Source organism: Penicillium diatomitis, assembly GCF_028827545.1.
Source record: "Penicillium diatomitis strain IBT 30728 chromosome Unknown utg000002l_segment0_segment0, whole genome shotgun sequence".
In the NCBI taxonomy this organism is placed as follows: domain Eukaryota; kingdom Fungi; phylum Ascomycota; class Eurotiomycetes; order Eurotiales; family Aspergillaceae; genus Penicillium; species Penicillium diatomitis.
The window spans coordinates 1276899-1299521 of NW_026623174.1; the positions used below are offsets into that span (position 1 = coordinate 1276899).

Below are 22623 nucleotides of genomic sequence, written 5' to 3' on the forward strand. Positions count from 1 at the left end.
TCCGACCCTTTTAGTAAACAATGGCTTAATCGCTCCATCTCAAATCATCGGAGAGAACAGAGGAGTGAGGCCATAGATGGAGCCAACCATTCCACCTCTGGGTACCATTGCCGGTTCAAGGTTCACTGCATCCAGAACTGGGTATGTCGTGACTTTACGCTTCACACTTGCAAACTAACGCACGGGATATAGCTACCTAATGTAATGAAAGGCTGGTACAGGTGGACCGAGTCTGTATGGAGAGGGCAGTACATGAGTAAGTAGACTGCGGGAGATGATAATGATAATATTTGACTGGTATCTTTCGTTTATCGTAATGACATCACGGCTAGGGTCTCTGATAAGAAAGGTTCTATTGATCAGGTTTCGAACTTATTCTCCGTATGCGTTTTCTGCGTGCTTGGTACGAGCGAGGCGAAACACGAGGATCTTCTTCAGGCATACCAAATATGGTATATCGCATTTTGGTGGCGTGTGGGGCCGCGAGACCAGACAAGCATAGGACGCATAGGCCATGACTATGCCACTTGCGGTGTTGATGAGTCGTGGAAGAGACGGACAGGTATCTATATCAGGACTCAGTGTGTCAGGAGTAGTAGTAGTAGTAGTAGTAGTAGTAGTAGTAGTAGTAGTAGTAGTGGTAGTAATAGTAGTAATGTGTTTTCTGGCCTCGCTCAATAAAACCTGGTGGTTCGCGGGATACGTCGATTGAGTGGGACAGCTCTTTCCTCAGAAGCACGCCCGATCGTGGACTTCACTATTTGAAGTCTGGTCTAGCGGAAAGAAGAAAATGAAGATGGCCTATCATCGGCCTCGGGGGACACGGTGTCTTGAGCACGCTATACCGGAGAATCGCCAGTAGCATTTGGCATAGGAGACCCTTTGTGCATGATCAAATGCCGCCCCGATAAGGCAAAGCGGAAAGCCTAAATTTACCTGGAGAAACGCCTCAATGTCCCGTCATACATCCATCAAAATGCAGATGGTGTCGAGGTATTTACGACCTGTACTGAGGCAGTAAATGAGATGACAGGGGTCATCTAACTGCCTATCCTCCTGTGAATGGCTGGGTCCCTCCTCTGCTACCGTCGAATGCACCATGATGATCGCGTAAGAAGGTGGTCGGTCTCGATTGGATTGTACTGGACTAGTGGACTTCCCACCAGCCAGGATGCCGTTGCAAAGATGCTACATGTCAGACATGACGGATCGTAAGCCTCGCGCAACTCCTACCTTTGCTGGTCGGTCATCCTTATGGTGCCCGTCGCGAGATTGATCGCACCCGAACAAGTGCTTGATCTAAGGTGATTAGCGCTGTCACATCTCAGCCATGCCAACGTATGGTTGTGCTTCCAGTCTTCTCTCAGACAACTGGAATTCTCACGTGGCCACCTTGTTATGTTTGGTCTTCAGCCACGGTGCCGCACACACACGGAATGACCGTCGCTCGTCAGAGTCAATATGATCTTGACCGAGTGTACCTCCCTACAGGGACGCACACCCCGTTGATCACTCAAGACGCACAACGGCTATGTCCGTTAAAGTTTGTGTGCCTCACTCCCACACGGAGGGTAGAACGACCCACGTTCTTTTCACCCACACATCCACATCAGACTTGTGAGCTCCTCGTACTTCGGTCTACCTTTGACGGTCTTTCCGTGACTCTGTGCCACAATGTCCCACATGAATGTTTCGAATGTCCCCCACAGACCCAAACTCTGTCTCAGCTGCCTCTCCTCTGCACGCGGTGTCGAGCGCTTCCTATTCGTCCCAGCGGTCGCGGGAAAGAGCCGCGTCTGCTGATCGCCACTAATCCCAAAACAGAATAAGAACAACCGACGCCTCTGGCGTTCGTCTCGACGAAATGGATCGGATTGGGGCCAATCGCATCGACTTGCATCCAGACGGGCGGACCGAACGGAGGGAAGACTGCGTGGGATTGCCGTTTTGAGCGCAATCGCGACGGAGTCGATCGGGGGTTTCATCGCTGACACATCCTCACAAATTACTATATCTAACTTGGTTAACTACAGGTACTCTCCTGAAGCGCAGGACTGAAGTTGTCATGCTTCGGGATCAGATATCATCGTCGCTCTGTACAACTACAGGCCACTCCGCACTGCTGTAGTCTGTACACTGTACACTGTACACTGTGCTCTGTACTCTATACACTACAGCAGTACATGAGTATAGTAGTATAGTATATGCTCGGCTTACACCGTGCAGACGAACCTTGAACTGACAACGGGCAAATCTGTCGAGGCACCAGCTCTTGCCTCCCGATCGACTTTCAATGGTGATCATCGCGATGTGTTGCTCTCATGAAATCAATTGCAGGCCACCTCGAGCATGTCAGTATGTACGTTGCTCCTGACCCTTTGACATAAACAGCAATTCGAGCGTTGTGGTGAGTCCATACCTTGGTGTGTTATGCAGTATGCAGCATGCTCCGAATGATGTACAATTATATACACCCCCACTGCTCAGTATTCAGTGCTCGACTGCACAATTTCTCCCTCTCTCTCTCTCACTTTGGTGACGCTACTCGGTCGGCCTGTCCAACATCCACCGATCCACTCTTGCAGCAACCCGGTGGGACTGGATCCTCCAATGCATCGAGTCCATTCACTGCACTACTCAGTCCTCCCTACTCAGTACCTCTTCATTGTTCGGTGACAGCGAGCAATGGGCGGTAGGAGATACTCTCCTCTCCCGTTCTTCCCCTAGCATGCCCTGTGCGTGATGCGCTCATGCTCCACTGGCTCCCGGTGCTTTTGCCCCATCTCGCCTCGCGAAAATGACCCGTTTGGGTCTGGATCATGTTGCCCCATACCAGGGCCATGCAGGTATGCTCGACAGTCGACACTCAGCTTAGTAATTGATGCGATGAGAAGTACGTTGAAATAGCGCCAGTCTGAAAAAGGAATGACAAGAGACCAATAAACGACATGGACAACCCTGGAAACTGAACATATCAACACCGTACTTGAAGACGCAAACATTACGACGGAAAAAAGAAAAGATAATGCACTCGCGTCCGGGATACTGTGCCTGTGCTAGTTCAGAGTTTCTTACAGTAGTGGTAGTACTCTCCAAGATAATCTATAATGTAGAACCCCCGGAGGATTCGCGCTGATCATTCCCCGTCATGTCAAAATCTAAAATTGTCCTTGGGGGTTCTCATCGACAAGTCAATACACGTTGCATGTACCATACATTATGGTCCCTTCCATTAGTAGTGGAGATTGAAGACCCTGCCGATTCACTGTGAACTTGGTGAAGTATAGACTGTAAGCTAGAAGCAACGTGATCGAACGGTCCGACACGTGGTCGGCCGTACTCGGGCGCTCATCCATGTTGCACTCTTGCAAGTTCGCCTCGTTCGAGCGTCAATTCCGCACTCCTACCTAGTACTGAATAGTCAGTAGTGACTGACTCTACTGTGTACTACCGTCACTATCGTATGAGGGGTGAGGTACCTTGGATGACGAGAACAGGTGAGACTTCTCTTCATTTTCCAACGCTCTGGACCTTGCCATCCTTCTTGGTCTTCATCCATCGTCAGTCCATTGCTCGACTTATATACATCCTTACAACAAATCCAATTACGGACATATCTGTGACCAGTGACCACTGACCACTGCATTCAGTGCTGTAATTCTGCTTCCCTCTTCACCAAGTTCCCTTTCCTCTGTTTCTCGCCCGTGCATTTATCCAACGTCCGTCCACATCCCACACAAGCAAAGCCCAGTGGGAGTGGAGCCGTCCAGACTTCGTCCAGCCCGTCAAGGTTCTTACGATCCGCTCAGTCCGATCGATTGGACTGTCTCTGGGATTCACCTTCGGGTGGTTCTGCAACCTTTGCCCCCATCCCAGTCCCGCCTATCAGTCCTATCACTCACCTACCGGGATCTCTCTTCCCCCCAATTTCCCCTCTTCATTCCTGGCACTCTGCAGACGACCGGCCTAGTGGTGTCTGACTGTCTTCAGCGCCCTCCCCCCCCCCCCAGCTGAGCGAGTCTAGTGATCTCCACTACGACTCGCATCGACCACGAGTACACGCAGAACGCAGGGATCCCTGCACCACGCTCTAGGACTGTGCCTGACCCGACCCGCGTCATTGCATCGCAGCGGCCTCAACCTTGCCCTTCAGACAGAGCCCGTCCATTGGACCCCCAGTCCTGTTCTGGGTGACACTCGGCCGCGAGAGCACAGATTCCCCAAATCAAAAGCCGAAGAGAAAGGGTTGTTACGATTTGATGGCAGTGGCCTCCCCCCCCCCCCGACTTATGCGCAATTACTCTCTATATTCTTCCAATAAGATCGCCTTTCTTAAGCAACTCTCATTCTTGAGCCGCTACTCTTCCCGGATTTGAATTCTACAATCCTGTATATTTGAAAGGCGCGACTATTGCTGATGTGAAGGCATTCTTCACGACCCATCCCACCTCACTCAGATTGACCCTTCAACACATGAACATCTTCCATGCGCAATTGCCTACCTTACTCCTCCACCATGGCGATCACAAACACAGATTCGGATCATCTCAAGACGGCGCAAGAGGCGCCCAGCGTACGATGGGAGTTCATCGACGCTTCAAATAACAGCCGAAGCAATCTCACTCGGGTCAAGCGTCATGTCATGCAAGAATACATGCGCCAAAAGAAGGGAGGCTCACGCAACAGCGAGAGTGAGGACGAGCAAATTCACCCTGTCTCGCCAGCTCGTCGTTCAAAGAAGAGCCGCACCAGTACCAGGGGAACGACGCAACGGAAACCCAAGACTGATCAACAAAAGGCTCAGCCGACAACTTCGAAAAAGAAGCGGAACAAAGCCGACACGATAGACCACACCGATTCGGCAGAGGAGGTGGAAGAAGTCTGTCGAAACTTGCCCGCCGAGTCTATTCGGGCATCATCATCATCATCATCATCATCATCGTCGTCATCATCAGCCAATCCTGTTGAGGACGCTCTGTCTGTGTGTCTCCGAAAGTCAGTCTCTTCGTCGTATGAGTCCGTCAAATCCTCAGACGACCCGGCTGAAGTGCTTCTATTTCCTCAAGAGAATCACCCGCAAGACCCCTATTGTTCACCATCCTGGTCGTCTGCGTCCCCCACATCGTCTTTTGGATTCCCAAGGTCCCCACGAACCATTCTCAGCGCGGCCCGGACAGACCCGTTCAATTCACTCCCCGTCGAACTCGATCTGGAGGGCCAACAGCTGTTTGATTTCTATGTCAACGAAATGCCCGCTTGCTCTTACGGTTCCCATTTTCGTTCGCCTAAAGCCCACAATTGGTACACACGCGTCTTTGTGCCTGAGGCGATGAAAGGTGCCGTGGCTTTCCAGAACACCATCTTAGTTCATGCAGCCAATACCTGGGCTTGGGTCCGTAATCTGACCGAAACCCCTCATACCCTTCTTCACCGGGATCGGGCGTTGTCCATGTTGCGAGACCATCTTACTAACAACCCACATGACACCTCCGATGTGGCGATCGTCTCATGTTTGAGCGCAGCCGCCCTCGAGGATTTCGATCCTCGGCCGGGTCACAAGGAGATCAGTTGGATGCATATGCGCGCGGCCCGAGAGATGATCAGGTCTCGAGGGGGCTCGGTTGCTTTTGAGAACACCCGGCTGGGAATGTTGATCAATTGGCAAGATTATATCTTGTCCGGCTACGAGACGCCCCCGCGCGGTAATGGTTTCTTCTTTGATCAGCATCCGGCCCCCTCCCCAATGTCATCGAAACCCCGAAGCCTTTCAACTGAATCATCCTACAACAACCTTCACTCCCTGCCATCTCCGCCCGAGTCCACCTCCTCGATCTGCTCCGACCTCCCTGCCTGTGTCGAACCCAGCCAGGCCGCTGGAATGATGCAGGGTCCTTCCTCCGTCGACGAAATTCGGCTCCAATGCGAAGAATTTCTCGACTTCCTCCGCCGCTGCGAACAGCTCACTCTTTACCAGCGTGAGAACCCCACAGCGTGTGACCTGTCCCGGCACACTGCCGTTCAAAGTACTTCCCTTTTACACCGAATCCTCGTGGCCCCATCCGGTGCTCGATTCACAGCATCCGGCGATCGGAAGCAGATGGTTGCTCGCATGACTGCGCTCATGATGCTGAATGCCGCGCTGTGGGACTATCGGTATTCTCCGGCTCAAACGAGGACTTTTCTTTGCACATTAGAACAGGCCATGACAGACAGTGAAGTCAGCATTAGCGGATCGGTCGAAGCAATCCTGCAGATTCTGCTTGAATGTAACGACGGCCCACGGGGAACATGCGCCGATTCGAGTTCCGACTTTTCCCAGTACTCCGCTACAGCGACCTCGCCCTCTGCCCGTCCCTGGTTCGTTGGTCGAATGTTGAAGATTGTCAAACGATTAAGCCCTGATTCTTGGCATCAAGTTAACAACTTTTTCTTCTCATGCCTTGCATTGCAAATACGTGAGCTTGGAGTGTGTCTATGGGAGCCTGAATTGCGCCGTGAAATTCTTGAAGCCCCATTGACCAGCTACATCATGCCAGCACTCTATTGAACATCATCGATACCATGTCGATGGGGTAGTTTGTTGTGATGAACCCTCGGGATGTATTTGGAACACTGATCCATATCATTCCGGATCTCTTTTTTTTTTTCGCGTTTTGTCTTTCAGGCGTTGCATTACATCTTGAACCCGGCGTCTTGGGGTCGGACAGGAGAGGGGCATTTGGCATTTGTGGGAAGACATCATGTATGACTTGCGATGATTTTTTTTTCTTGTGGAAGGCGCGAACAATATACCCTATCTAATCGAGACAGCACTTTCAGACCGCAATATCCCATTGCAAAAACAAGAAGAATTCCATCAAAGCTGTTTGACCCTATATTGGGACTTGAATCTCCGCAGTGCGTCTGCTCCGGGGCACTTCCCTACCTCTTCGAATGATGCGTACTCTACAGTGAAGGTCACATCTTCAAGAGCGTTGAGGCTGCGAGACGGGTAGCTGGAACTTGACATGACTCTGTGAGGAAACCCCACCTGACTTCGCTATCTACTCAAGCATGAGAAAAAGACCGACGAAGTATCCAAGGGCCGTCGTTCTTTTGCCCCAAGCCGTCAATGGCGATCTGGCTACCAAGGTTGGAGCATGAGCTCGGAATTCGGGCTATCGCTTCCAAGCCCATTCCGTCTTCAAGGAATAGGAGGACTTAGGCGGTGGTGTTGTTGAACAATTGTCCGGAGACTTCAATATGCGTTGCAAACATCGACGTTGAAAATGTGCAGATGACAGCAGAGTGGATATGGTCACGTAGCTTGATCGTTCTTCCCGACGGAGCTTTACGGATCTATAAAGGCAGAAGATTTAGCTGGAGAATGTCCGTCGGCTAGATGAACAAGATGCTGAGTATAGAAGTAGCAGAAGTAGTATAATAATGGATCGATTGAGAGTGCTGGTTCATAATGTGACATTTATCCATCATCTTGGTTTTAGGAAGAAATCACTTTTGATGAATCAGTTTGACGTCAAGTACTGATGACCGTGGAACGGGTATAAACGGGGACTCAGCCGGACAGAGATTATTGTCTCCAGTACCGAACAAGTTTCCGATGACGGATATGACTTTTTCACACCTTTTCACTGACAAATGCCCTGGGCCCAAGAAGAAGAAAGCATGGAGCGGCGGTCTTCCGATCGACGACTTCATCAAGACACCAATTGAAGGTCGCGCAAACGACGACCTTCATCATGCTCCGCGAGAACGGCACGCTCGTCGACCTGAACCCATCGACCCAGCGAGCCGTCGGCAACATGAAAGCCACCATCACGCAGCGCTTCAACTGGGACGGGACGGGCTCAACTTTGACGTCGAGTGCGACTGCCGCTTCATCAATTTCTGTCTGAAGGAGGGACTTGAGTGGAAGGTAAGATCCTGCGGGAATTGCCCACTATGAATAATAAGGCGTTTTATGATCTTTATGCCGCGATGGATGCTTGACTGCGAGGAGAACCGGTGGGAGACATGTTGGAGATTCCCAAGGAGGGCTGTACCGCGATATCAGAGCAGATTCGTTCTGTGGTAGGTACTGCATGCCGCATGGGCTTCCTACGAGGCTATGTATGAGGTACTTTAATGTGATCATGCCCTGATTCCAATCCAACAACAAATGACAGTCATGATCAACATCCATTCGCCCGCCAGTAAACTATCTGTGGCCACTGGCCTACGTATTTCGTCTTAGTACTGCGACTCAGCAAAGGTGAAGTGATTTCCATCTCCAGGTAGGCCGTCCTGATCCTCTTACATGAGGTCGCATTGCCTCTTCATGTATGGATCGGTGCTCCCCTCTACCGAGGCCATACTCTCAAAGACTAGCAAGAAACGTTAGTCGAAATTGAAGAACCGTCAGGACTTGAACAAAACTCAAGCTGGAAACAAACTAAGCAAACAAACGCACATTGCTTCTTAGCCTGTCTGCTTTCGGCCGTGTCGTACCATAGCCTCAGCAACCACGCTGCGACTATCATATCCCGCAATTGCTGGGATAGAGGCCCCGAGAGGGCTAATTTGTGGGTTCCACCCGTTCTTTGATCTTTGGCCACCTCGCTGCCGTTAGAGTCACTCCAAATGTAGCGGCAATGCGCGGCTTGAGAGATAGGCCGTATGTTAAATAGAACTGATTGTTCTTCATTCTGATCAAAGAGCGGGTTGTCTGAGGCTGTCCGATTCGCACTCAGCATTACCCGGAAGGAGGTCCTTCGAAGGCGTGATTCGGCTACCTCGAGGCGAACATTGCCGATCATCTCGGGTGCTACGCAAGTGATATAGTACTTGGCAGCTATGTCGGTTCGATATTGAGCATTGGAAGGGTGTACAAGGTAGAAAAGGTGTCGTCGCGGTGGAGCGGGCATGAGCTTGTCCTCATTCGTCTCGTCTTGAACGCTCTGCTCGACGCGTTCAAATCTGACGGACGCGTTCTTGTTTGAGACTGAGCAAACATCACTGCTTATCTCATGGAGAGGAGCCGTATTGTGAGACTCGGCGAAGACCGACTGACCGGACAAAATGAGGACCACAGGTCTAGGATGGTTCTCCACGCAGGCTCCAGATGTGTCCTGAGGAGCTTCCGAGCTCGAACTCATTGTGCCTGGCATGACCTTGGTGACAGGATATTCCGGGGGCACGGCGTCGAAGCACGTAATATCGCAATGTCGAACGGAACGAGCGAGTGAGAAACTTCTGTGCCTCGATTCCTTTTTTTTTTCAGAGCCAGAGATTGTGTTTCCACCTCGGTGGCGCAGGAGGCAATCATGCATCGTCACCAGGTATGAGTTGACTTGGTCTGGCGAGATGCCGCATGATGCCAATGGAAAGCTGTCAAAACGTGGAGCCCCGAGTGGGGTCAAGGATTGCCCCGTCGAAGCTGGTGCTCATCCAGTATCGCGAATATCTTCCAACCGTCCAACCTTCCTCCCCCCGCTGCCAGCCACGCCGCTGCAGTCACGCATGGCTTGCGGATGTCATGCTTTTGAGAGCTGCCCCGGGCGGGGCTTACCTTCGGCCTCGCGAGAAGTCTGCATGAGTCATCCACCGCTTGACTGCGCAGGATGGAGGTCAGGTCTCTCTATACTCTATTGATCGACCATGAAGCTCAAGTGGTCCTGGCCCGCAGGTGGTCCCGGGACACTCTCCAAAGGGGCCACAGTAGCCTGTTTCAGTCACTCTGGTGATCTCGTCGCTTTCGGCTTACCTGCCTGCCTCGCCGGTGGGCTGTCTCCAGAGAAGTCATCATCGGCATGAACTTAAGGTTTGCATGAGGTCTTTTTCTCCTCGGTTTCCTCTGAAGCGGGTCCCGAAACCACACCACGCAAAGTGCCAATGTTGGGGGCCGAGACGGACACGGAGGGGCGAGACGCCAAGTTGCCAGGGTTGGTTGTTTAATGTCAGCCACACCAGGCCGCTACCCACCGTCGGAGGCAGGGATCAGCGGTGGACGTTGGCCCGATGGAGAAGAGCCTCATGGTCTGTGATGGACGGCTTCATTTTGATGGAGAATCGGAAGATCTCGGCGGGGAGAGCTTTCGTGCTCAGGAACCGCTAGGGGGTCAGACGTGTTGCATCCAAGTTTGCCGCCCCCATTGGAACTTTTCCTATGTTGGGCAGGCTCAATTCCTTCAGGAGTCCATTGACTTTGCTGGGTAATGGCACGCCTGATAACACCCCCCCAATTGAACCTGGATTTCCCATCGCCGGCCAGTTCCCCCTCCTCTCTTCGCAATACTCAACAATCAGACGAAGCGATGCGGGCTGCTTTGGCAGAGATTCTTCTTGTCGCGCAGGTTGTAGCGCATTGCTTCATGGCGTGGAAAGCCCTGGTACTTTGGACAGGAACACCTTTCCCTGTGATGGTGGTTACCACAGAGTCGATGGCCCCTGCATTTACTCCCGGGGACATTCTTTTCATCTCGAATCACCGTCGAGACGTCCAAGTCGGCGACCTGCCAGTCTGCTGGTTGCCGCAGCACGCATTCCCCATGGTCCATAGGGTACATCGGGTGTATCACGAGGCCACAATCGACTCTGGTTGGAAGTACGCATCCTACAAACGCGGGTCGCTGCCTGATTGTAATGCGCTAACCGCAGGAATACTGCAGTCAGCTCATTTTGACAAAGGGGGACAACAATCTTCTTGATGATGCAACAATCTATCCCGAGGGCAGGGGCTATCTGCATCGCAGCCAGATTCTCGGATTTGTCCGGGGCTACATACCCTTCCTTGGATGGGTGATGATTGGTATGCAAGATTTGACCCGGGTACAGGGACTACTGACTGGGTTTGGGCGGAGTACGGGCTTGATAAGAAATGAGGAATGAATTCAGGCACTGCGGTTGTTACTGGTGTGAGTTCAGAACATATATACCTATGCCTTCATCCCGAATTGCCAATAAAAAGAAATAAAAAAAAAAAAAAACAAAAACTCACTCTGCTGGATTCAACAGAGTGTGATAGACCTTTGGATAGATCCACAGGGGAGAGACGCAGGTGAAGAAAACAACAACCCATGTCATGCCGACAACTAATTTCAATGTCCCCGGCAGCCGCGAAATAAATGTGCTTGTCAGCGGCGTCTTCCATATCGCCGTTTCGACTGTTGTGGCCAGAAAGCTGAGCTCGAAGAAGAGGATGTCTCGTGACAAGGCCACATCTCCCAGTGCCCAGCCAACCAGTGAGTGCGAGAGACCCGAAATCGTAAAAACAATCAGAGGTACAGTCACCTTTTCAAGGAAGGACCCCAATCTGATTCCCATGAGCCGGTGGCAGACGGCACGCGAGTAAAAGACATACGTTGGGATGGTCAGTTGATGCCAAAATCGAGCCCAAAAACCTCGCACACTGTACGCTTCCCCAACACTCCCGAACAGATCCGGCCATTCTCCAGGGTCGTCGAAACGAAGGATCCCCACAAACACAATGGCTAGCAGGGAATGGTAAAACTCAAGAAAAAAGTACGCTCGCCATATCCACTGAATCGACATGATGACACGGACTTGGAATTGGTGGAATGAGAGTGGGAAGACAAGTAGTTCCATATCGGGCGAGAAGTCGGCTATGACCACCCGGCCAAGGGCACGAACAAATAGACTTTGGAAACAGAAGCGTTCAAAGGTCCATAGTGCCACTGCTTTTATCGATCGAAAGACGGAGAAGCGGACGTGAGACGTGAGTGCCCTCTCCGGTGCTTTCTTGGAAGTGGAAAGTCGTAGAGGTAGCTTTCGGGGATTGTTCCACACTCTGTAGCAGTCAACAAAGCTCCAGTCCTGACTCCCAGCTTCTGGATTGACGGCAAGGCGATCAAAAGCTAACAACTCGGTTGAATATAACATGTAGAACACTAGTAGGCTTGCCAATGTGCTATCGGCCCCAATCAGCCAAGAAAGCCTGTGTGACGAGATCAAGGATAGCAGAGACAATAACCATATCGGGCCAAGCAATAGAATGCGAATTGCGCGACGTTGTTTGAGTCCGACAATTGTGATCAGACTCGCGAAAAGGTAGTAGACCAATGGAAGAATCGATTCAAGGCCCATTGCAGGCAGGTGCTTGAGAATGCTCCACAGTCGTCAAGTCAAGGGCGTGTGGAAGAATTGATTTGAGGACTGATGAGATGTGAGATTGCTACAGGGGAGAGACTCTACTTCAAGCCATAGACTGTGGTGAGCGGCAGAATCACATGCCATACCAACAAGGACTATGAAGGCTTTTTGATACGGACCGTTCTCTAGCTCCTTCAATTTGCGCGACGGAACTCTTGCCAATCGAAGCAGTCTCCAACACGCCATGGTTTCCTGCTTCTTCACGATCGTTTGAATAGTCATCCACTCCACCCATGTCGCACTAGGAAATGTAAAAGGTATTTTCCAACAGAATATCCAATGTCGTAGTGGCTTGGCGAGCGTTGGGGGCCAAGCTTACAGCCTATCATTCCAGAGCACGGGTCAACAGATGCAGGGAAGACCAATGCTAACCCTATGTACAGTACTTTGGGTAAATCCTGACGGCGTAGCTCCACGGCTATTTCCCCTGCATGGGGGCCTTGCAGACTTGGCTCCTCATTGTGTGGGGAGAGGCCATTGCGTGGGGAGAGGGGATTGCCAACGAGCCTCGGGGGGGGGGGGGGGGGGGGGGGGGGGGGGGCCTTTCTCACGGAGATAGTACCAATTGCGGTAAAATAACCACAAAGGGCAGAATCGGAGAGGAAAATACCTTGCAAGAAAAGCTCTTTGAGCTGTATCGAGCCAGAGACGACGTATCCCATATAAGACTCTGCGAGCAAAAAATTGGTTCATGCCGCCAGGTTAACGCATCAGCTATTAGATCATTGAGTTATTTCAATCCAGATAGTTGAGGCCAATATGAGTCTGTATCAAAGCACATCTATACAGCTTTTCATCAAGTGTCTGCATCACAGCTCATCGAATTCTCACTAATCTTAGTATACTACTATGGGCCTGCGCCTGTGCTCGGGTTTGTATAGGCTCCGGATCCTCTCCGATCCATGTATCCATGTATCCCATCATCATCTCAGATTTTAGTCATGCCGTGGAGTGTAGCAGATGCCCGTGTGAACAGTGATGTAATTTTCTTTTTTTTCTCTCATCTATCAATAAAATGAGAGATTCAACAGGCCGACCATTCATGAAACTTGTGATCATTTACTAGTCATGGAAAGTATTCCGAGCGACTGTCCTCCCAGAGATGGCTTTGGATCAATATAAAAACCCCAGAACTTTGTCATTTCCCCTGGTCTATCCCTTCTCATCATTTAAAGCCCTTCTAAGAAATCAAAAAGTTCTCATCTCCAATTCTTCAAGTCAAAATGATGTCTCCCATTTCTCTCAAGGCTATCGGAGGAGCTGCTGCCGTGTATCTGTTGGGCCAGCAAGTTCAGTGCCCGTTCGTCGCCATTCCTCTGATCGGTGATGCCGTTGCCATGACTGTGGCTCAGGTCGGCTCTGCTGCTGCTAGTTTCGGCGGTGCCATTGCTGCTGCTCACTTTGGTGGCGGCAAGAGAGATATTGAAGGTCGTGCCACTTTTGTCGATGCTCCTGCTGGTGTGCCTCAGTACAACTTTGACATGTGTGCCGAGAGCCTGGCCGACCCCTCTGTGCACGTCACCGTTACAGGGCCTGTGCAGAACAACGGTGCGTATTGATCAAGGTTGATGCAGATTCAGTCAAGACTGACCCTTTTCCAGGCGTGCAAATCGACGGGTTGCCTTCAACCTGCATGGTGCTCTCGAATGTCTTTGACGGCAACGCTGCGGGTGGCCCACGTCCCACTCCTTGCGGCTCTGCTTGCCTTCTTTACAACAACCTCAACCAGGCCGAGTACAGTCAGATGCAGGCCATCTTTGAGCGGATGAAGAGCTTGTAGTTCTCTCAAAACCAATGGCTGATTTGTGCGCGTGCCTGGAAGGATGCATCGTTCCCCAGTGCACCCGACTTTGAACAATATGGGTGAGAGGGATGGAAGCCTTATACATGGAGATAGATGCTTTTTTGTGCATTGTGCCTCTAACCGCAAGAAAATGTATCCTAGACACTCGCTAAACACAATTTTTTGACCCTAAAGTTTTCACTACGTTAAGATCTTTGATATCTCTCAATCTTATGATCCTCTTCCGGGAAGAAGCACAAACATAATTTCATGTGTGTTGCCTGATCGGTAAATCTCCATATCCGATACATGACACATATCGATTGTAGTACAATACCCCTTACGCTAGATGATGCATGCCCAGAATACCTGATAGTGTTGCGTAGCATGTCCAAAAACTCAGTGACATCCATCTGGTTAATCCTTCTTGTTGCAGCTGGGTACGTCGCGATAGGGCCTTGAGGATAGCTCAAGAGGAGATATTTACATAAGTGAGATTCGGATTCAAAGATTATTTGGAAGGCCCCCGATCATGTTTCCTATATCATCAAACCGTATGCAAAGACAGAGTTGATTGCTGCCGCTGTTATCAAGAGTTTCTCTCCAAGACTTCTCTCTGCGCAGTATCAATTGCCGAGCTACCCAGCGCACCTTCGAAGGCGCATCTAACGCATTTTCCTTTTTCCGATCGATCTTTGCTCGTCAGTCATCGAGTCTGAACTTGATGTCACTCCTCAATTCCAAGGAGATGCTGGCCCGCCAACCGCCATGACGGCATCAGCAGTATGCTCTGTATTCTCGTAATCAGCATGCCTTTGCTTCCTGATCGGGTTTCAGACCGCGCGAACTGTTGCACTAGTCAAGTTACTATGACAAACATAGCGTTGGTATAACCTTCGCTCAAAACCGAGCTTCCAGTCACACTGGGTCCATTCCGAAACAAAACCAATGAGTACTTCCGCTCGATATGAGATCCACCAAGGATTCAGCACCTTTTCCGCAAAGATGTGGCGGAGCAAAGGCGGTCTTTGACTCCAAGTATCTCTCCATTGTTGGAAACAGAAGTCCGGCAAGCCCTTTTAAACCAGCCAGCCCATGATATTCACCGAATGGCGTTCGCATTATCTTCCACTTGCTGCACTGTGGATATTCGTTGCTTCAATTCTTATCATCAAACAGTAGCAATGTGTGACCAAGGCATCTCCAACACTCAAAGGCTCCCGCAAGACCTAGATCGCGAATCCCTGCCAAACTACGAGGATGTACAGCAAGGTCGCCCCACGGCACCGCCGTCTCGATATGGCTCTTTTCCCGCAACAACGAGCCTCCATGGCCAGTGGACCAAATTGAAATCGATGAATCTTTGCGCCGGAGAAAATGCCAAAAATCGCCTATGTTTGATCGAAATGCAAACAGGCTATAGCGGAAAACCTCCACTTGGCATGAGAACGGGTATCGTTCTCAGATCCGGCATGAGCAACAACGACCCTGTCCTAGCCGCCGCAGGTGACGAGTCCCAAGGCTTGCATGCATTCAATCCCGACGGTATTGTGTTCCTGCCGCCCTTGAATCCAGATTCAAAGATCAGTCAGCTGGATACAGAAGAGCTGCGCGCGGAAGCCGGCCCAAACGGCAGTGTGGCCTTTCGTTTCTCCGTCGAGACTGGGCAGGACAACTTGCGACAAGACTTTTTGTGGACGAAGGTGAAAAAAGGCGCCGATCAAGCCAAGAGAAACGGGTTCAGGTTAACTCGGCTTGTGCGTCCATCGCACATGTCGCCAGCCAGCGCTGGCGGCAGCATCGAAAAGGCGTCTTCATCTTCACTTCCATCAACAAGTGTTGAGGGCGAGACGGTTGCCAACCTTGGATGGGCCTGGCCCAGTCTGACCCATGCATTCACTCTCGAGATAGTGGACGGCCAGTCGAGCGTTTTAGGGGCGCGATGGACTCTGATGGTCACTGTCACTGCAATCAGGCTGTACACACTGCATGTCAAGGGAAAGACCAGCAAATTTGTGTTTGATATCGGAAAGAAAAATTAATCGACTTCCAAGGCAATCTGTAAATGGAGGGAATAAGCGGCCGCAGTGATCGGGTTAAAGAGAAGGGACAGTAGCCGGGGCGGACCACCGTGTGATGGTATACGATCACCTCACACTCACAGTGCGGAGTTCTGCAAGACTGAAGGTGGAAAGAGTAAAAATCTCGCTATTAGTTTAGCTGATCTCATTTCCATGCACTCTTAGCATGAATCAGCATTGGACTACAAGACTTGATAGTCCAAAGCAATTCCACGGCGAGCACAGTCCAAACATTTAACCCATTCGCAAGAACCTAAGGAAGTTAATGAGCTATTTGAAGGTCAGGATATAGCGGAAGGACTTGAAATTTTGAAGGAATCTGGGCTTTATCAGTTGTCTAAGCCAGTCTGTATGTCACTATTATCAGTCTGTACATAATTATTATGTTGAATAGACCATAGCGGTGATGCAATTCAACTTCCTATAACCATGCGAAATCGGGCGCATTTTGGGAGCTGGGTACCTAAGAATTGTGTGGTGGGTGAAGCCCACCATTACCGCAAGGTGTTTGTTGATAGTCGCAGTGCTAAGATCTGGAAAAAGGCCACAGATATACCGACCGCGGAGAGAAAGACTTCCCCAAGAGACAATGAGGGAATAATGGAGAATTTTCACAAACCACCACGGGCAATCCCCCTAATCAAATTACGAACTACATGCAGAGATTTGAATTACTGGCAGATATAGCAATTTCCGAGTCCTACAGCTCGGAAATCTGCAATTTCCAATACTGCAATTCAAGGTTGGAAAGTGGACATGACAAAACATCGACACTCGAACCCAGCAACCAATCTTGATAGAATCCGCATCAATCATGATCTATACACATTACCTCGTGCGATCGTGTTTTCTCAAGGAGTTGTCGAGAAAGCATTCATTCCAAGGGTATAAGATGTACGCGCAGCTTATCACCTCGAGACAACAGCATTACGAACCACGGCCTGCTCTGGCAAGTATAGAACCGAGTATATCTGTTCACCTGCACTTCAGTACCTTACTCTATCCATGCGTGAAACGGGATGTGTGTGATGCACGACGGTACAGGTATATCCTACCTAAGGTACTAGGCAGTAGTTACTAGTTAGTAGCACCTCGCCAACTTGCGTGGATCAGCGAGTTGCCTAAATTGGCAAATGCCAAGAGAAGCTCACACTGAAAAGTCGTCCTTTGTCTGATCGGAGGGTGATTTAGTGCAGCACTGCATCAGTGTCTTTGAATTTTTTTTGCTTTTCCCGAGCATTGTGATTCTCTCTTTCCTCGGGTTTTGGGAATCACCGGTATTTGTGCAGTCGAGTATCGACACGCTAGGAGCTGAAGATACTACTGGTAGTAGTACTTGGACCTTTGTCAAGGCCAGGGACAAGCAGACCAGTCGGTCTACGCCCTGCTTGGAACAGTGATGGCGTTTAGATGACGTGTCTTGGAGGACCGGAGGAAAAAGCAAATATTCAATTGTCGGGACAGTCCGCACTGGAGGGCTTACGCCCCGACGGAAGATAGATTGAGATGGACAGCACGACAAGAGGGGATTAAAATGGGAAGAAATGCTTGGAAGATAATGAGCTATTCGTCTCCATTGCGTACTGTAGGTAAAGGTAGTAGGTAGTGGTACTAGTAGGTCCTGATTCGTTCAAATAGCGTACAAGCTCCTATGTACCATCCATCTGCTTCCTCGTCGATTCTGGCAGACTGGAGACACTCCTACGACTCCAATTGTCACTTTTGATTGGGTGCATTGACAATGGATGAACGCCCTGCGGATGATGTTGATGATGGGGATAAGGATGTGGGAGTGGTGGCGTCCACTCCTTGTCCCCCTGGGAAGAACTGGCGACTTCTTGCGCGGTGATCGTAGCAGGCAAGCCGGCGGCCTCTTGGCCCTGGGATGAGTCCCAAAAGACCTGCTCCACTTCTTCGAGTGTCTTGCCGACAGTCTCCGGGTACCAGTACCAGACAATAATGACGGAGGCCCAGTTGAAGGCGACAAAAACGTAAAAGTACTTGGACCCAATACTTGTCAACGCGATGGGGGAGCACTGCGCAAAGATGAGGTTAGAGCTCCAATTCGTTGCGGTCGCGATGGCGGATCCGCGTGCACGGATTGCGGTCGGGAAGATTTCCGACTGATAGATCCAGGAGATCATCCCGAGAGCCGTGAAGAATAGGGAAAACACGAAGAACATGGCGATGGCCGCGCGGAGAGCGTCCTGATTCGAGTTGGCATCCCCAAAGTCGACGTAGTGCGCAAGCGTCGCTTCCACACACATGGCGGCTCCCATGCCCAGCAAGGATGGGATGAGCAACTTGCGCCGGCCGACCTTGTCGATGAACGTCATGAAAATGGTATTCCAAAGCTGCGCCAGCGCGCCCGAGATACCGATGATCATCAGGGAAGTGGAGGTGGACATGCCCAGGGTCTTGTAGAGGCGAGGTCCGTAATTCTGAATGACATTCACGCCCGAACACTGGGTCATGGCTTGGAGACCGCAAGCCAAAAGGATCCGGTAGCGCCACTGGCGGGAGAAAAGAAGCTGGCGCCATGAGCGCACGGCGAGCTGTTTTTCATAGAGGACACTTTCGTGGATCTGATGGAGTTCTCGATCCACTAATTCCTGGTTCGACGCGTTGGCGTTCAGGTGCAGGCGGGTAAGGACTGCTCGGCCAGCAGCTTCCTTGTCGTGTTCGATCAACCACCGAGGTGATTCAGGGAGAAACAAGATACCACAGACGAGTAGAACGGCAGGGACAGCCTGGAATGAAAGGGGAAATCGCCAGGCGAAATTTCCGCGGTGGAGAGAGCATCCGTAGCCGACCCATTGCTGTGAGAAGAAACGGAAGGGGGAAAAAGCGTTAGCTTAGCCCACACTGACCGGACACGCCTAGAACTGGGTAGAGGCGGTCAATTGTGAAGAGAAAAACACTGCCGTCACTTACAGCCACCATGATGCCGAGTCCCACCATCCACTGTTGCATGCTTGCTAAGAGGCCGCGAATTCGTGGAGGGGCGACCTCGCTCTGTGTCACAGTCAGCTTTCAGGAATGAATGAAGCCAGCGTTTTTGCCGATGTTGGGTCTTGACCTGACTAGGATGAACGAAGTACTCAACGTACACAGTAGACAGGAATCGTCGCGGACATGAGTCCAACGGCCAGGCCTGCAATGAATCGACCTGCAATGAGCATTGCCACGGTTATCGCACCTCCCTGAAGTCCAGCTCCGAGGGTGGCTAGCAGTCCTCCGACGAAAATGATCATTCGTCGTCCTCGGAGATCTGATATGTAGGGCGCGAGAAGCGACCCGACAATTGCGCCGCCTGTAGATGACCAGATCAGACCGCTGACCGTGGTTGTTGTACCATTGTGGTACATCGTATGGCTTTGAGACCAGGCTAATCAGACACATACCTGTGTAAGAAGAGATGATGCCGCCGCTGGCGGCATCTGATAATCCCGGAGATCCAAAGTAATCCAGGAAAGCATTTTGTTCGATACTCGACGAGATCACGCCCGAATCATAGCCGAACAAGAACGAGCCTAGTGCCGCGAAAGCGCAGCAGAAGGTGACCAGAAGGTAGGGCATGATGGTCGATGGCCGGAAGTGGATGTGAGGAGCTGTTCACTTCATGGCCCAGCTTCAGCTTGCCCAGGAGCGGAAGAAGCCAGGCGCGCGGACTTCTGATCGAAAAATTTGACGAGGAAACCGAGATATCAAAGAGTGGGGAGATCGGATCCAAGCACCCTCCAGTACCTCCAGCTCGCTCAGTGGCGCTTTGATGGAGAAGTGGTGCGTGAGATCAGCCACCGAAGGGTACGCGGGCGGGCTTGGCCTTGAATGCTTGTTCAGGAATGCATTGGGGCGACCTCGAATGCGATCAATGGGAGAGGTCTGGGATGTTTTTCAGACCCGTGAGCAGACCGAGACCAGTTCGGTTCAAGCCCGAGGACCGCGGGACCCAAACGAAGAAAGGAAGACACAGCCGCTGAAGAGTCCAACAAAGTTTCGCGAACCATCATCGCAGAAGATGTGATTTGCGCAGATGGTCTCCACAACATGGGCAACTTACCGGGGGTCCCCTCTCCGAGCCTGTACAAGGGGATGAGAGGCAAAAATAGTGTTACATAATCCTTCTGGATTATTCAGCTTGATCGCAAAGATTTCCCATACGAAATCCGGCTGCAGAAAGTTGACAGCCGTGGAGGAACGGAGCCAGAAACAATTTCTGGTACGTAATTGGTAGGTGAGTCGACAAGAATTAAGAATTCTCAAGCCAGTTCCCTGCATGGTAGCCACAACTTACAGTACAAACTACCACCTGACTCACTATCTGAGTAAACACTAGGTCAATCATTGTATGTACGTCGTGCAATAATCAGGCACAGTAGTCCTCCGAATCGCTTGATGCATCGCTCTCTACGATTGCCAGACTGGATGACCACGATTGTAGCACAGCTACAGCCTACCTGTAGTGGCAGATCGATACATCTTGAGCTGCTCTGCGTCCCATTTCCTCCGCAGTCATACCCTGACCTTGATGTTCCACCTAGGCACCTTGACGCGCGAGATGAGAATCAGGACTGCGAAGACAACGTATTTTTTTTCTTCCTTTCATTTTCATTCGGTGACAATTGGAGGCTTCTCGCAGGGCTGGGCCAGCGGTGTCCACCAGAACCCCTTGTTTGTATCCAGGCTGCGACACCTGGAATGCTGATTTGCTGCCCTGGGCATGATCCTGCGCGATGAGCATCGTATCCTGTGAAAGATCCGGAGAAGACTGGAGAGACAAAACAATCGTGCAGCGCTAGCAATGAGCTCAACGTCGTATGTTTGCGACGGAAATGAGCCGGACAACCTGTTCGGATGTCGACCGCGAAGCAAGCAAAGCAAGGCTGCTAGATTGTTATGGGAGCATCACGATCGGCACTCGGTCGCGTCGCATTCAAGCTCGGATTCTGGGGAGCCAGTCGCGTTCACATACCGATCCCCCGCACCACGCGCACCATGCCGTTGAGTTTCATATTCGGACTCCATAGCTTGCATGAGAATTTGGTGGACGCCGGTTCGGTACCCACGGCAGTGACCCGGATCTTCCACCACGGAGTCTCCGTATCATGGGATTCTCGGCAACCCCGCGCAATGATCTGGAGGTTGTGAAGAACCTTTTGCGCCCAGTTGACAATCACCTCGGCAGTAAGCAGGGTGACGTGCAAGAGCTTCTAACACGAGTTTGATCCTGCTACTCGATATTGCAGTGACTGCTTACTTGCTCAGAGGGCCTCGGCGGCGAGACCGCCATCCGGTCCACAATACTCCACATTGCATTGTGGTGCCCGTGATCTGCAACGAACGGACTTATGGAGAGATCGTAGCTTGATGAGTGTCATGAGACACAACAGCTAGGATTCTGGGGACATAAGCCAGTCACGCAATCTCTCCAAGCTTTCGTTCTGTCCATCATCAGTCGAGCCGATCGACAGTGATGTACATTACGCAGAACCAGAGCCAGTCCGGGGTCAGCCTCCACCACTCGGAAACTTTGACACCTAGGCAGCGAGGCTGGTCGCTGGCCATGAACAGCGGACTCGAAACTTCAAGCAGCGAAGTCTTCTTGCGAAAATCCGAGACATTCCATGTCTTTGCGAACCGGTATCCTAGGTTGGTTCCATGCGAGATGCCACACGTTGTTGAACGGGAGTGAACGAACTCGATCGCTCAGCTCTGATACGGGTCCACGGAAAGATGGGCCAATTGTATAGGCAAGGATGAGGACTTTCAAAGAAAAAACAGCTCTCAATTTCTGTGCTTCTGCCCAAGGACTTAGTAAAATCTTGTAGGGTGGGTGCGAATCATCAACGATGACATGACACAGGCGTGATGAAGACAAAAAGCAAGATTATCCACGTGCTCTTCCATTTCGATGCTTCTCGCCAATTCTAAGGGTTCTGAATTTCTTCGTTCATCCGGTCTTTGCCAGGTGATAAGATTCGGATTTTTCTTCTCTTTGGCATCGGTGGAAGGCTGAGGGATGCCGACTTGGTTAAGGCCCGCTTCAAGATCGATCTGGTCTTTAGGGCCTGCTGCACAGGTCCCCGACGGGCGTAGGTGGCTTTCGTTTGTACGACTTGTCTGTCGGACTAAACCTAGCTGTCCGTGAAAATCTACCTGGTGTAGGAGCCTATATGTTGCAATGAAGTTGCAAGATATTGGCTTCGCGACAATATTGCTTGGCTATTTACTCAGTTCAGCAGAACTTCAGTCACAATCCACGGCCAATCACAAGCTCGGCTTTTGGTTCGGCTCAGGATGGAGTGCCAAGGCCCGATAAGCCATCCAGTTGGAGCAAGTCTCCAGGCAGGCCCGGAAGAGGGTCGACGAACTCTAGAGCCAGAACAGTTGCATCATCCCGCTGGTTTGGACATCGTCAATCTGTTGTCCGGAGTGGGATCATTTCAGCACCGTTTGTTCAGAATATTATGATGTTTGCCGGCATCTCACTTTCCCTGAGGCCGGCCCTCTAGTGTCTCTCATTTGCTGAGCATAGTCTAGCCACACCTTCCATGCCGGTCTCGACGCTCTTCACGTTGGTGAGGCGGCGCGGTCTGAGAGACTCGTAAT

At 51.1% G+C, this 22623-nt stretch overlaps 9 protein-coding genes across 9 annotated transcripts; 4 read left to right on the forward strand and 5 right to left on the reverse strand.

Annotated features, from left to right (window-relative positions):
- Positions 1-586: 586 nt before the first annotated feature.
- N7539_001573 (uncharacterized protein) lies at positions 587-1101 on the reverse strand (the record flags this gene model as incomplete). The annotated part of the gene is made up of 2 exons (XM_056931176.1): positions 587-752; positions 1046-1101. The coding sequence occupies 2 exons, from the start codon at positions 1099-1101 to the stop codon at positions 587-589; spliced, it is 222 nt and encodes a 73-aa protein (XP_056793207.1).
- Positions 1102-4516: 3415 nt separating this feature from the next.
- Positions 4517-6547, forward strand: N7539_001574 (sigma-70 region 2 family protein; the record flags this gene model as incomplete). Its single annotated transcript, XM_056931177.1, has 1 exon — positions 4517-6547. The coding sequence occupies one exon, from the start codon at positions 4517-4519 to the stop codon at positions 6545-6547; it is 2031 nt and encodes a 676-aa protein (XP_056793208.1).
- A 1053-nt stretch (positions 6548-7600) lies between these two features.
- Positions 7601-7989, forward strand: N7539_001575 (catabolic 3-dehydroquinase; the record flags this gene model as incomplete). The annotated part of the gene is made up of 2 exons (XM_056931178.1): positions 7601-7915; positions 7954-7989. 2 exons carry the CDS (start codon positions 7601-7603, stop codon positions 7987-7989), a joined length of 351 nt encoding a protein of 116 aa, XP_056793209.1.
- Positions 7990-8292: 303 nt separating this feature from the next.
- N7539_001576 (uncharacterized protein) lies at positions 8293-9146 on the reverse strand (the record flags this gene model as incomplete). The annotated part of the gene is made up of 2 exons (XM_056931179.1): positions 8293-8363; positions 8450-9146. 2 exons carry the CDS (start codon positions 9144-9146, stop codon positions 8293-8295), a joined length of 768 nt encoding a protein of 255 aa, XP_056793210.1.
- A 1825-nt stretch (positions 9147-10971) lies between these two features.
- Positions 10972-12081, reverse strand: N7539_001577 (wax synthase family protein; the record flags this gene model as incomplete). Its single annotated transcript, XM_056931180.1, has 1 exon — positions 10972-12081. One exon carries the CDS (start codon positions 12079-12081, stop codon positions 10972-10974), a length of 1110 nt encoding a protein of 369 aa, XP_056793211.1.
- A 1289-nt stretch (positions 12082-13370) lies between these two features.
- N7539_001578 (uncharacterized protein) lies at positions 13371-13927 on the forward strand (the record flags this gene model as incomplete). Its single annotated transcript, XM_056931181.1, has 2 exons — positions 13371-13695; positions 13749-13927. The coding sequence occupies 2 exons, from the start codon at positions 13371-13373 to the stop codon at positions 13925-13927; spliced, it is 504 nt and encodes a 167-aa protein (XP_056793212.1).
- Positions 13928-15114: 1187 nt separating this feature from the next.
- N7539_001579 (uncharacterized protein) lies at positions 15115-15972 on the forward strand (the record flags this gene model as incomplete). The annotated part of the gene is made up of 1 exon (XM_056931182.1): positions 15115-15972. One exon carries the CDS (start codon positions 15115-15117, stop codon positions 15970-15972), a length of 858 nt encoding a protein of 285 aa, XP_056793213.1.
- A 1688-nt stretch (positions 15973-17660) lies between these two features.
- On the reverse strand, positions 17661-19590 carry N7539_001580 (sugar porter family MFS transporter; the record flags this gene model as incomplete). Its single annotated transcript, XM_056931183.1, has 5 exons — positions 17661-18830; positions 18882-18890; positions 18946-19026; positions 19122-19324; positions 19416-19590. The coding sequence occupies 5 exons, from the start codon at positions 19588-19590 to the stop codon at positions 17661-17663; spliced, it is 1638 nt and encodes a 545-aa protein (XP_056793214.1).
- Positions 19591-20978: 1388 nt separating this feature from the next.
- Positions 20979-21325, reverse strand: N7539_001581 (uncharacterized protein; the record flags this gene model as incomplete). The annotated part of the gene is made up of 2 exons (XM_056931184.1): positions 20979-21224; positions 21272-21325. 2 exons carry the CDS (start codon positions 21323-21325, stop codon positions 20979-20981), a joined length of 300 nt encoding a protein of 99 aa, XP_056793215.1.
- Between the last annotated feature and the right edge of the window lie 1298 nt (positions 21326-22623).